At 40.5% G+C, this 13,515-nt stretch overlaps 1 protein-coding gene across 1 annotated transcript in view; it reads left to right on the forward strand.

The window, feature by feature from the left end:
* The window catches only part of LOC145409310 (aldehyde dehydrogenase, dimeric NADP-preferring-like), a gene marked incomplete at its 5' end in the record, with an annotated part of 131,970 nt that overhangs the window by 62,265 nt on the left and 56,190 nt on the right, over positions 1-13,515 (forward strand). Inside the window, 2 exons of the mRNA XM_080279784.1 lie at positions 5,740-5,866; positions 12,225-12,328. Of these exons, the coding sequence (XP_080135910.1) occupies positions 5,740-5,866; positions 12,225-12,328 (231 nt within the window). The remainder of the gene's footprint in view (positions 1-5,739; positions 5,867-12,224; positions 12,329-13,515) is intronic.

The following is a 13,515-nucleotide window of genomic DNA, read 5'->3' on the forward strand; positions in this document are numbered from 1 at the left end:
CACTACGGTCACAAGTTGACACCTTTCAGTCCGGTGACGTCTTGTGTGTGTTCTTACCTAATTGTTCTTACCTAATTGTATCTTTACAGGAATGAGTCAAGCTCGTACTGTCCCGTGTCTTAAACCATATTTATCGTACATATCCTTAAATTTGTGAATTGTTTTGGCACACACTATTTCATTCGGTAGTGCATTCCATTGATCAATTGCTCTGTTTGGGAAACTGAATTTCCTTACGTCTTTATCACCTCTCTTCTTATTCAGTTTTTTGCAGTGTCCTCTTGCTGATGCTTCTCCATATGTTAAGTAATCATTTATGTCTATTTTCTCCTTTCCTGATATGCACTTATATTGCATTATCATGTCACCTCTTTTCCTTCTCTCCTGTAAAGTTGGTAGATTCAGTTTATTTAGTCTTTCTTCGTAGCTTAGGTCCCTTAAGCTTGGTATCCATCTTGTAGCGGCCCTTTGAACTTTTTCAATCTTGTCTATATGCTTTTTGAGATGAGGACTCCAGACTACTGATGCATATTCCAGGGTTGGTCCAATGAATGATGTTATTATCCTTCTTAGCATGTCTTCATTTATGTATGTAAATGCTATTCTCATATTTGCAAGCAGTGTATACATGTTCCGTACCTTCTCGCTGATGTGGTCAGCCGGAGATAGTCTGTTATTGATAATCACACCTAGGTCTTTCTCTCTTTCTGATGTGTATAGGGTTTTATTTCCTAACTTATAATCCCAATCAGGTCTTTTTCCACTTTTACCAAACTTGATTACATGACACTTGTCCACATTGAATTCCATTTGCCATGTACTACTCCATTCATGAAGTTTATTTAATTCTTCTTGTAGCTCCCTACAAGAGTCTGTGCTAGTAATTCTCCTTTGTATTTTTGCATCATCTGCAAACATATTCAGATAGCTCCCATTTCCAGTGTTACTGTTTATATCATTTATATACACTAAAAACATGACTGGTGCCAGCACTGAACCCTGTGGTACTCCACTAGTCACTTCTTTCCATGATGAGTAGTTTCCTCTTAGTACTGTCCTCATTTCTCTTTTTATGAGAAAGTCTTGCATCCAACAAAACAGTTTGCCTCGAATTCCTCCTTGATGGTACAGCTTCCATAAAAGTCTTTGGTGTGGTACTGTGTCAAAAGCTTTCTTGAAATCTAAATACATACTGTCCACCCATCCTTCCCTTTCCTGTATTGTGTTTGTTACTCTGTCATAGTAGCTCAACAGATTAGTAACACATGATTTTCCTTTTCTGAAACCAAACTGTCTTTCTGTTATCATACTGTGTTCTTTTAGATGATTTACCCAAGCTTTTCTTCTAAGTTTTTCTAATACCTTGCTTACAACACTGGTCAGTGATACTGGTCGGTAGTTGAGTGGATTTTGTCTATTTCCTTTCTTGAATAAGGGGACAATATTTGCTTTTTTCCAAATATCAGGTAGTTTACCTTGACTCAAGGATTTCTTGAAAATTATAAATAATGGTTTACTTAACTCCTTTGCACATTCTCGTAATACCCAACATGAAATTTCATCAGGACCACTTGCTTTTCCTCTGTCTAATCTACTTAACTCCTCCTGTATTACTTTTTCTGCTATTTGTATATCTGGTAGTATGTGTGGACATGCGTGTTCCACATAGTCCCTCTCAAAATTTTTTTCTTCTGTAAAAACTAATTGGAAATTCTATTTAGTGCTTCACAAATATCTTTCTCTTGTGTATAAGTGATTCCCTCGTCCGTAATGGATTGTATTATATCTTTTACTTTGGTTTTGCTTCTGATATAGCTGTAAAACAGCTTTGGTTGATCACTACTTTTATTTATTATATCCTCCTCAAACTGTTTTTGGGCTTCCCTCCTTATTCTTGTATAGTCGTTTCTTGCCTGTTTGTAATTATTATACGCCCTTTCACTATTGTGTCTTCTGTATCTATTCCACAACAAATCTCTTCTTTCTTTTGAGTTTTTACATTCTGTATTGAACCATTTCTGTATTTTCTTATCTGCTTTTCTTATCTGCTTCTTTGTGCTGTGGGATGTACTTCTGGACTCCTATTTCATAAAATTCACAAAAATTTTTATATACAGCATTTAAATCTTGTCCTCTAAGCTCATTTTCTCAATCAACTTCTAAGAAATACTTCTTTAGGTCTTGATAATTTCCCTTTTTATAGTTTAGGCTCTTTTTGTAACTGTCATTGCTGTTTACTATGTCATATGCTATCCTGAAGTTATAATTTAGTACTGCATGATCGCTTTTGCCGAGTGGAGGGTGATATATTAAACTGTCAATATCATTTTCTTGCCTAGTAAATATTAGATCTAGCACTGAAGGTACATCAAGTCCTCTTTTTCTGGTGGTTTCCCTCACATGTTGCGTTAAGAAAAACTCTTGTACGAGATCCAGGAGCTTTTGGTCCCAACAGCTTTCTTGGCTATTTATATCTAGAGTATTCCAATTTATATTTGTATTGAAGTCCCCAGTTAGTATAATTCTTTCCGATTTCTCTTCCATTATATGTAGCAATGATCTTATACTCTGAATTGTACTCTCTGCCAGGTCCTCATATTCGTCTCTTTCCCATGTGTTTGATCCGGGTGGCATGTACAAATTGGCTACAATTACTTTACCTTCAGATGTGTCGATCTCTACTGCAATCAGTTCTACTTGTGATGGTATATCTAGTTTTATTTCCTTGACTTTTAGATTTTTCTTAGTTAATACTATAATTCCTCCTCCTTTCTTTAAATTTCTGTCTCTTCTCCATATATTGTATTCCTCTAAGTTTAGTATGTCATTGGATATCCTTGGTGTTAATTTTGTTTCAGTTAGGCATATTATTTGTGGTTCATTTTCTCTGACATAATCATTCATCTCTAGTAATTTAGATACCATTCCATCCACATTTGAGTACATCAACTTTATGATCTTGTTTATATACTTGTCCTGACATGGTTCTACTACCTTCCTCCTTTTTCTTCCATCCTGTTTGTGTACCACTTTCGTACCTGCAATCCTATTACTTTGTAAAAAAAAAATTTTTCTTCTCCTCTTCTGATCTTCCCTCATTTTTTGTTTTTGCTTCCTCCCTTTTCTCTTTCATTAATTCCAGTTCCTCTTGTGTTAGGCATCTTTTTATCCATACATTTTTGAACTCCTCTTTTTCCATAAGATTCATTGCATTTTTTAGTATCTCTTCCACAGTGTTTACACTCTGGAAAGTCACCTTTAGAGGTCTTGTCTTGCTTTTCTCGTATTTCCCAAACCTTTTGTGTTCCTCTATGTCTCTACTACAGATTTCCTCTGATACTTCTTTCAGTAAGCTCATTACATTTGTCATCTCCTTTTTGTCTCTTGTGATCTTGTTTTTAACTTCTTCCTCTTCTATACCAGTGATTACTATTGATTTGTTTATCTCTACTGAATCTCTGACTAACTTTGGATTGTTTTGGATTATTCTTTTCACCTTTTTGATGCTTTTTTCCTCCACCCTTGTTTCTAAGTCTTTCTTTACTTTCACCATTTCAGCATACATGGTGTGTGTGTGTGTGTGTGTGTGTGTGTGTGTGTGTGTGTGTGTGTGTGTGTATTCTTGATGTTTCCCGATGATTTTATTGTGATGTGGAGACTTAGAACTGCAGGTATTAGCGATAGCATTCATTGACTCCAGTAAGAGGTATATCTAAAGTTGAATAAAGTCGTTTGTACAAAGCATGGATTAAACGGAAAAGTACAACACCGGAGTGAATGGGCTCATCAGTTACGGGAGACCTTGTGCCGTGAACGGATCAGAACAGTTGTATACATCCCCTCCGGTTCAAAAATGCTATCCAGAGCTAAATAAAATCATGGCATGAGAAAAATTATAATAAAAAGGTAACGATGTTGTTAAAACTTTCATCGCGTAGAGGAATGCCAGCTGTCGATATCTGACCAAGTATAGTGCGGTTCGGGTTATCGGCCTGCATCCAGTATTACAGGTTACTGTTAGCAATGATGCAGAGAGTTTTATATTGGTCACATGTTTTAGGCGTCACTAATGAAAAGAAAAACTAATAAAGGAAATAAAAAACATTAGTTTCCTATGTGTTTGAGTCCCATCAGTTGGATGTCGAATTTTCATTCTATTTTTTGTGTATGCTAAAGATATTACAACACTGATGATAAGCTTTTGATATGCAGGGGTCAGGTTCAGTACAAGACACACCCCTTAAAAGGAATAAAATGGTATGGCGAAAAAAAAACATTTACTGAAAAACTTGATATGATTGAAATAGTTAAGCCTGTGTCCGTTGTTACTGTGTGTGTGAGGCGGGTGAGAGTGGATAAGGGTAATTATGATTTTCTTGCCTATTTTTATGTACAATGAAGGCTCAGAGGCTGAAAACTTACAAATTGTATTCAACTCTTTTAGCCTGATTATTATCATAATATATATTGGCTACCTCATGATAATTTTATTCAGCTTAGAAAAGAGTTTTCGAGCTGGACGGGTTAGATTTAGCGTCACATATCCCCGGATCACAATGGGTCTTTCCTCAGCTAAAGGAGTCAGCACATCGTGATAACAGTAAACTGAATTATGCTTCACCAGATTGAACGAATGAATATGATGGTGACGAACAATATTATGATGATGATGAGTATCCAACCAATGAATCTTGTAACGTCCATCTTCGGCCCTTCATTCTACCTTTCGACGACTTTATTCAGGATTAGGAAGGGAAATCAGAATGTAAAGGGTTTGATAATGATTATTAGCAACTCCTCTCCAAAGCTTAATCAAATCGTCCGGAGGTGTTGTGGTTAAATCCTAATATAGGCCATTCCAATGAAGAAGATCAACGAAATTGTCTGGAAGTAACAAGAAAAAAAAATGAAAAAAGTCTTTGGAATGAAGGGTTAATATAACGGTGGCAAATGACGGCAACTCCTTCAGTCAGATGACATTATTTCATTCTTCTGACTCAGACGATTTTGTTCAGCACAGGTAGAGTCCTCAGGCAGGGAAGCGGTAGGTGGAGGTTGTCTAAACCTTCCAATTCGTAAAGTTTAATCTAAGCTGAATATATTCAAAACACCGTAAATGGTGGTGAGAGTTTACAAAAATCAATGTGATTATATTGAAAACTAGAGGGGCACTCGGTGGGGCGCATCCCTCCGACAAGGGCAACGTAATTTCCAAACCACTCTTCATAATGGGTTAGGTTTTCTCATCACTGATTAGGATTACGCAGAAAGTGTTTTCCGGATCAAGATGCCGTAATACGATTCTGATCGGTCCCAAAAGATAATCGATTGTTCCCTGGGACATGGCTTATTTAACCACCAAATTTGGTCCAAATCTCTATTTTAGTTTTTGAGTAATCTAGCTAGACAAACAAACAAACAAACAGGGGTGAAAACATACTCTCCTTGTCGAAGAGAAATAATGAATATGAGTGAGACGATTTACATAAATAATGACATTAATGATGGTGGTGTTGATGATTGTGACAAATGACAGAAATGAATATGAATATGACGAAGTATATTGATACGATGGTGGTAAATAATGTTATTGATGACAATGCTGCCGTTCCTGATGATGGTTGATGGCGATGACAGGTTAAACAACTAACGTTAGTACAAACACTTCTTTTCTGCAAGCCTCGACATTGATGATGATGATGATGGCAAGTGTTGATAAAGTCACTCCTCTTTCCACAGCCCGTGCTACATCGACAGCACGGTGAACCTGGACTACGCGGTTCGTCGCATCCTGTGGGGTAAGATGATCAACCTTGGCCAGACCTGCATCGCTCCAGACTACCTGCTGTGTTCCAGTGACATGCAGGCTAGTTACCCGTGTTGTTCTTACTCATTCCCGGTCCGCCAGACCAAGCAGACCAGTTGACCGCAGGTAAGCAGCTGCCCTTATGGGGTTGTCCCATAGGTTCCCTGAACCGTTGATGTAATACCTGCGTCATATTGATTATCATTTGTTAGGCACTGCTTCATTATCTGTGTTGTCATGCGAACCTGTTTTGCAAGCGAGGCAAGCGTCTGTGACTCCATCAAACTCAAGTCTGTGCTGGTAACTCAGGAGAGCTGGGTGGTGTCCTCATCTAAACGTAGCCAGGTGAACTCCATCAGTTGTGTTTAATGATACCTCCGATGGGTGGATGTCTGGTGGAGGGGGTGGGGGGACTTCGAGTATTGAGTTCTGATCGAGGCGTTGTATTGCCCTGGCGCGTGAAATGAGTGAGTAGATGTTTATTCATTGGGTCTTTATGGTAGGTGGGGACGCTCACCCTCCCATCACTTGGTGCAGTGTTGCTCTCAGGTGTCTGCCCTTTCCTCTTCTCTTTCCTTCTCTCCTTCCATCCTCTTCTGTCTTTCTTTACTTCATTCTTTCCTCGTCCTTCTGCCTACAGGTGGCTTTACAATCCCTCTTCTGTCTTTCTTTCCTTCATTCTTTCCTCTTCCTTCTGCCTATGGGTGACTGTACACCAGGAAACCATTTACTACGCTGGGTGGTAACCATATAACCAGATTATGGCGCCTGGTGGTTTAGTGAGTAATGACGGCGCTCCAATCGGATTGAGCCGGTGAAGGTTTATATCCAAGGGATGGTTGGGGTATATTGTTCACGTAATGCCACTCAGGGATAAGTCAGGTTGGTCACTGTCATCTTAAATGTCATGACCAACTTGCCTAGCCGTGGCTTGTACGCTCCTCATGGGAAAATGTAGGATTGGCTGATGGACGGATGGACTGATAATGTTTGCGTGGGAATTATGTCATGTGGCTGGTTGTACTGTGTGGTTTAATTATATAATGACGGGGGTAAAATGTGCTGGCACAATCTATCTCATTGAGATGTGTGCTTATCAGATCGAGATAGTTCCTTACAGTGGGACCTTAGATTCAGAATATAAATGAGCTACAGGTGTAGTACTGGTGCATCCAGTGATATGTAAGGCGTTGTTCTGTATGGTCTGCAAGGTTTTGCAGTAGGTTTAAATTAGGATGAGAGACCATGCTGGGGAAGCAAGAGACATCACTGATCTGATAAATTGTTTGTAGGGTAGGGCGAGTTCCATTATCCTGGCCAAAGTCTGTTTCTGCAAGTGCTCTAAATGCATTTTGTCTTTTTTTTATTTTTATGCGAAGAAGAAGGAACCAAAAGCCCTGAGCCCACAATTATTGTTCCATCCAAGAGAAAAACAAAATACAAGAGAGAGCCAAATTCAAGATCCGATCATTTCGAGATGCCTGGACACACTGTGTTCGAAAGACTGGAGATCATAGGAAGCAGGAAACACAGACAGAGGGAGACAGTTCCAGAATTGACCTGTTGCATAAATGAAGGACTGGGAGTAACGGTTAACTCTTGCATTAGAGAGTTGGACAGAATAGGGAAGAGAGTTTGCTGCTAGACGGGTGCTACCTGCCCGTCGTAGAGGTGGAGGAATGCATGCAGACAGTTCAGAGGAGCAGTGACCATTGAAGTAGCGATAGAAAAGAAATAAAGATGCAACAGTGCGACGAAGAGACAGGTTGAAGGGAGTCAGTAAGAGGAGGAGAGTTAATGAGACGAAAAGCCTTTGACTCCACCCTGTTGAGAAGAGCTGTATGTGGAGAGCCTACCCACACATGAGAGTTGTATGCTACACACGGGCGGATAAAACCTAAATATAGAGTCAACAATTGTGCATGGGTAAAGAAGGAACGGAGACGGCTTAGCACACCTAATCTCTTGGAAGCAGATTTTACAAGAGATGTAATATGATCTTTTCAAGATAAGTCCCGAGTAAATGAAACCCCAAGCATGTTCAAGGATGATGCAGGATTAAGCTGAATATTATTAAACATTAGTGGATATACCTGTGGAAGATTTTGACGGGTTGATAGGTGTAAATACTGAGTCTTTGATGCATTAAAAACAACTAGATTATTTTTACCCCATTCAGAGATACGAGCCAAGTCAGACATTAGGTGTGCCATAGCCTCATCCTTTGTTTGTTGAAGTAACCGCTGAGATGGACGTTGAGGGAACCGAATGGAAAGATGAAGGGTGGAGTCATCAACGTATGAGTGGATAGGGTTACATGTACAGCTTAGAAGGTCACTGATGAATGAAGGAAGAGAGTTGGTGATAGGACAGAGCCCTGAGGAACACCACTGTTGATAGATCTAGGAGAAGAACTATGGCCGTCTACAACAGTGACTATAGAACGACCAGAAAGGAAGCTAGAGATGAAGGCACAGATAGAAGGATAGAAACCGTAAGAGGGCAGTTTGGAAATTAAAGATTTATGCCAGACTCGATCGGAAGCCTTTGAGATGTCAAGTGCAGTGGCAAAGCTTTCGCCGAAGTTGCGAAAGAAGAATGACCAGGAGTCTGAAAGGTAGGTGAGAAAATCACCAGTGGAGCTTCCCTGACGGAACCCATACTGATGATCAGAAAGAAGTTTGTGATAGGAAAGATGCTTTAAAATTTTTCTATTAAGAATTTATTCGAAAACTTTTGAGATACGGGATGATATTACAATTGGAAGATAGTTAGAGGTTTGGGAATGGTCACCCTTCTTTGGGACTGGCTGAATGAGAGCAAACTTCCAGCAAGAAGGAAAGGTACAAGTTGATAGACAGAGGCGAAAGAGTTTGCCTATGCAGGGTTTAAGCACAGAAGCACAATTCTTGAGGACAACAGAAGGGACCCCATCAAGCCCATATGCCTTATAAGTATTGAGGCTTGTGATGGCAGAAAATACATCAGCTGAAGAAATTTTAATGTCAGCCATGAGGAAGTCAGAAGGAGGAAGTAATGGAGGAACAGCACCGGAATCGTCTAAGGTGGGATTGGAGGAGAAAGTCTGGGTGAAGAGATCTGCTTTATCAGTAGAAGAAATAGCTACAGAGCCATCAGAGTAGAAAAAGGGAGGGAAGGATGATGAGGTAAAGTTGTTTGAAAGGTTTTTGGCAAAGTGCCAGAAGGAGCGGGAAGAATTCGAGTTGGAGAGTTGAGAGCATTTAGTATGGATGAAATTTTTTTAGCAGAGCGAAGAACAGACTTAGCACTATTCCTGGCAGAAACGTATAAAAGATGCAATTCAGGGGTTGGTTGGCTCTGGTACCTTTTATAGGCCCTCTCCTTGTTGTGGACAACATTAGAACAAGCGTGATTAAACCAAGGCTTTCTTGCATTAGTCAAAGAATATGAGAAAGGAATGTATGCTTCCATGCCCAAGAGAATAACCTCTTTAATGTACAAGGCACACTCAGTTGGCTCCCGGCCATGGAAGCAATAATCATTCCAGGGAAAATCAAAGAAGTACTGCCTGAGGGCCTCCCAGTCCGCAGCTTCAAAATGCCACAGACAACATTTCTTTGGAGGGTCCACAGGCCGTACCGGAGCGATAGGACAGGTTAAGGTAATAAGGTTGTGATCAGTGGAGCCCAACGGAGCGAAAAGATTAACAGTGTAAGCAGAAGGATTGGTTGTAAGGAGCTCTCTCCAAGGCGGTCAGGGATACTGGTAGGGTGCTGTACAAGCTGCTCTAGGTCATTAAGGATAGAAAAGGTGTAGGCTTGTTCACCAGGTGGACCAGTGAAAGGATAGGAGAGCCGAAGATGGTGGTGAACATTGAAATCTCCTAGAATGGAGATTTCAGAGAAAGGTGAAATGGATAGAATGTGTTCCATCGTAGAAGTAAGATAGTCAAAAAAATTTTGGTTTTCAGTAGAATTAGGAGATAAGTAAACAGAGATATATTTTGTCAGAGAACGACAGGAAATCCGAAGCCAGACTGTAGAGAATTCAGAAGAATCGAGTTCAGGAACACGAGAGCAAGATAAGTCGTTGCATATATATACTGTACACAACAGCCACCTTTGGCTTTGAAATGAGTATAGAGAGAGTACGAGGATACAGAAAAGGGTCTGCTGTCAGATGCCTCACACAGCTGAGTCTCAGTTAGAAAAAGAAGGTGAGGTTTATAGAAGGAGAGGTGGTGCTCAACAGAGTGAAAGTTAGAGGAAAGGCCGCGAATGTTGCAGAAATGAAGAAGAGAGTCAGACAGTGGTTCCAGGCAGCTCGAGTCGTCACCGGGAGAGTGGCGGAAGGTGGGGGCATTTATGCCCCCCCCCCCGGGGACTTCGAGGCCACGTGTTGAGCTGTCATGATTTTTTTTTTTTTTTTTTTGGGGGGGAAAGAAAGTGTAGTGTGTACTGTGCATGTAGTTTGGTGTTGATAGTTAGAGAAACTTGTATTGGAGAGCATGCTGGCCTACTCTCTGTGTTACTGGGACACTGAAAAAGTTCAGCAAAGGGGGATGTTGGGGACCTAGTCCCGAGTGCTGATGAAACGGGAGCTCCAGCTCTCCCTGTCATCAGCATTCCATCCACCTTAGGAGTATTGCCCTGCTCGACTGGTGCTACAGTCTACTCCTCCTGTCTGGGGTTGCATTGCCTCTCTATTCCTTGTATGTGGTCCTTGAAGATGTATCCGGTGCCATATGTTACTCCAGGGATCTTGCTGGAAGGGTAATGAGGGACAGGTACAGTGCGTTGTCCAGTGTGATGGTGGGGGATATATACGTACGTGTTCATGATTATCACTGGTGATGCATGTGGTGATGAATTTAGCTGGAGAAAATCTTGTCAGCCTGTTATCTGAAACCCATGCTTGGAGTGTATTAAGGTAATTTTGTTACACTGATCATGCTGTGTCACTGAGCAGTGATGTATAGTTTTTACTGTAATATCGTCTGCACATGCAGCAGTGTTTGTGGGCGGTTATGGTGTGTGAATATCATGCATGTATAGGTAAAAGAGTGTAGGTGAAAGAACGAAACCATGATGTACACCGTTAGGGAAATTTCTGCTCTTGATGACTTGCCTTGGAATATCACTTGTGTTTTTTTGTCTGATAGGCAGTTAGCATGTATACTGTATGTTGTGGATTTTGATAAGTTTGGTCGGGAGATGCCCCAGAGGCTTTGCTAATGTTTTTTGCTGTAAGATGTGTACGTTGTGCGGATCTCACGGAGTTGATGCTGTCAGGTACCGTGTTGTGTTAGTTAGTGAGGTGTTTGTTTAGTGTAGTGCAAGGGCAATATGACGTGTAACTGTTAAGAATGAGGAGTTCGGTTCTATTGGATGATGCACTAAGTAGTGTTACTTATTTGTGTGAAGAAGGCTGTGGCGGGTCTTTCCGTGGTTTGAGAATAATGATGAGTGTTCCATGTTTCCAAACGTAGTTATCGTAACACATTATCGCTAATTATTCATTCTGGACACTGCACCTTATTTTCCTTTTCATTGTTATTGATACAAACTGTTTCCATATTAAAAGAATACAAATAACATATAAGAGTGCCAATGTGTACTATCCAAGATGAATAACTAAGGAAAAGGCACGACGAGACTTCACTTGTCAGTAATAATATGAGTAGTATAGCCCCCAAGCACTGAAAATCACGAGTGAACATTGGCGTGAATGCATTCGACATACACATGGATTTCTTAGAATATGTGAGTAACATGGAGAATTGTTTATCATAAGAACTGAAGAAAATCTGTGAATTTGTCCGAAGGATGCCGATTCAGCGCTTTTTTTTTTCTTTCTTTCGTTTTACACGAAATTCTGAGGTATTGAAAACAATCGTCGGTTTGTTTACTTCTGACGAACCTCGTAGCTTCATACATCAAAATTAAGTTGTGGTTGCATGAAATTCAGTGAGACCAGTGAAGTAGGAGTAAGTCTCCTTAGTTGCTTGTCAAATCGATCCTCTAATCCGGGTACATTTGGCCACTAGTTGAGCTGATGGAGGTTGGGGATATTTGCCAGGTTAAAGTAAATGCGCTGTATCTACCGCGAAACTGTGACGTCATTACTGTTTTTATTCATTCTTTTGTAATGTTCTGTAGATCTTTTTAACATTTTTACGGATTTATTTGGGCTTTGTGCACGTAATGATGCTGTGATATTTTTGCTTTAACTAGGTGTAACACTTCCATCTCCCATTCTCGAATGCTGAGTTATAGCAGTAGATTAACACTAGAATATGATGCTTAGCTGTAGAAAGCTGTACCATTATCCTTTTTTGCCACTTTGCTACGCAAACTAAGCTACACAAGGACGAAAATCTGTGGAAAAAATGGTAAAAGAACTAGCGTGTCTTTTGAACTGGGAAATATACTTTCAGAACAAGCTAGTGGGGAAAGTGAGGGAGGTGCTGCGGGAATGGTACGGACCTCATCCCAAGACCTCACCAGACCTGTGCAGAATTGTGGCAGAGAGACATGTTGAGTAAGTATTATATATGTATATATATATATATATATATATATAGATATATAGATATAGATATAGATATATATATATATATATATATCTATTGCCAGACGCCTCAATCCCGTTTGGGGTGGCCACAAACAAATCGCCTCCAAGTCGCCCTGTCCCCGCCATTTCACTCCCCTGCTCCCAACTCACACCCCCCTCTCTCATATACCTCTCCACCCCATCTCTCCATCTCATCCTCGGCCTCCCCCTCCCTCTTTCCCTCTCCACCTCACTCACATACACTCTCTTCGTCAGTCTTTCACCCTCCATCCTCTCCACATGGCCAAACCACCTCAGTGTGTTCCTCATAACGCTTCCTATCACATCCACATCAACACCACAACGCTCCTTTATATCCTCATTCGTCAGCCTGTCTCTCCATGTGACTCCACAGGCTCCTCTTAAATAACTCATTTCCACGGCTCTCACTCTTGACTTGTGTCCTTCCAACAGTGCATTTTCGTACACTGAAGAACAAGGGTTCACGCCCCGCCAGGGTAAAAACTGTGGGAGCATTCTTTTGGCCACGTACTGCATTGGCAGACACAAGGGGTGCTATGGTTGAACCAGTGTCGCATACCAAGAAGTATGCTTGAGCCCAGTCGGCTTGCGTGGGCCGATTACACTTGGTTCACGGACTACACACACATCCAAAGCCATTCCAACACAAAAATTACACTTACAAGCACTTCTCACCCTACATACAATCTCTACTAGACAGCCTAAACCACTTGGTAGAGATACATTGGCTGTATCGTCCCTACTTCAGTAGGGATAGGCCGGTCCTGCAGTGGACACTCAAACGGCTGATGAGATGATATATATACATATATATATATATATATATATATATATATATATATATATATATATATATATATATATATATATATATATATATATATATATATATATATATATATATATATATATATATATATATATATATATATATCATCTCATCTCATCAGTCATTTGAGTGTCCACTTCAGGACCCGCCTATCCCAACCGAAGTGGGGACGATACAGCCAATGTATCTCTACCAAGTGGCTTAGGCTGTCTAGCAGAGATTGTATGTAGGGTGAGAAGTGCCTGTAAGTGTAATTGTAATGTTGGAGTGGCTTTGGATGTGTGTGTACAGTAGTCTGTGAACC

This window comes from Coenobita brevimanus, chromosome 80 (assembly GCF_032717465.1).
Source record: "Coenobita brevimanus isolate Jiangsu-jjx chromosome 80, ASM3271746v2, whole genome shotgun sequence".
In the NCBI taxonomy this organism is placed as follows: Eukaryota; Metazoa; Arthropoda; class Malacostraca; order Decapoda; family Coenobitidae; genus Coenobita; species Coenobita brevimanus.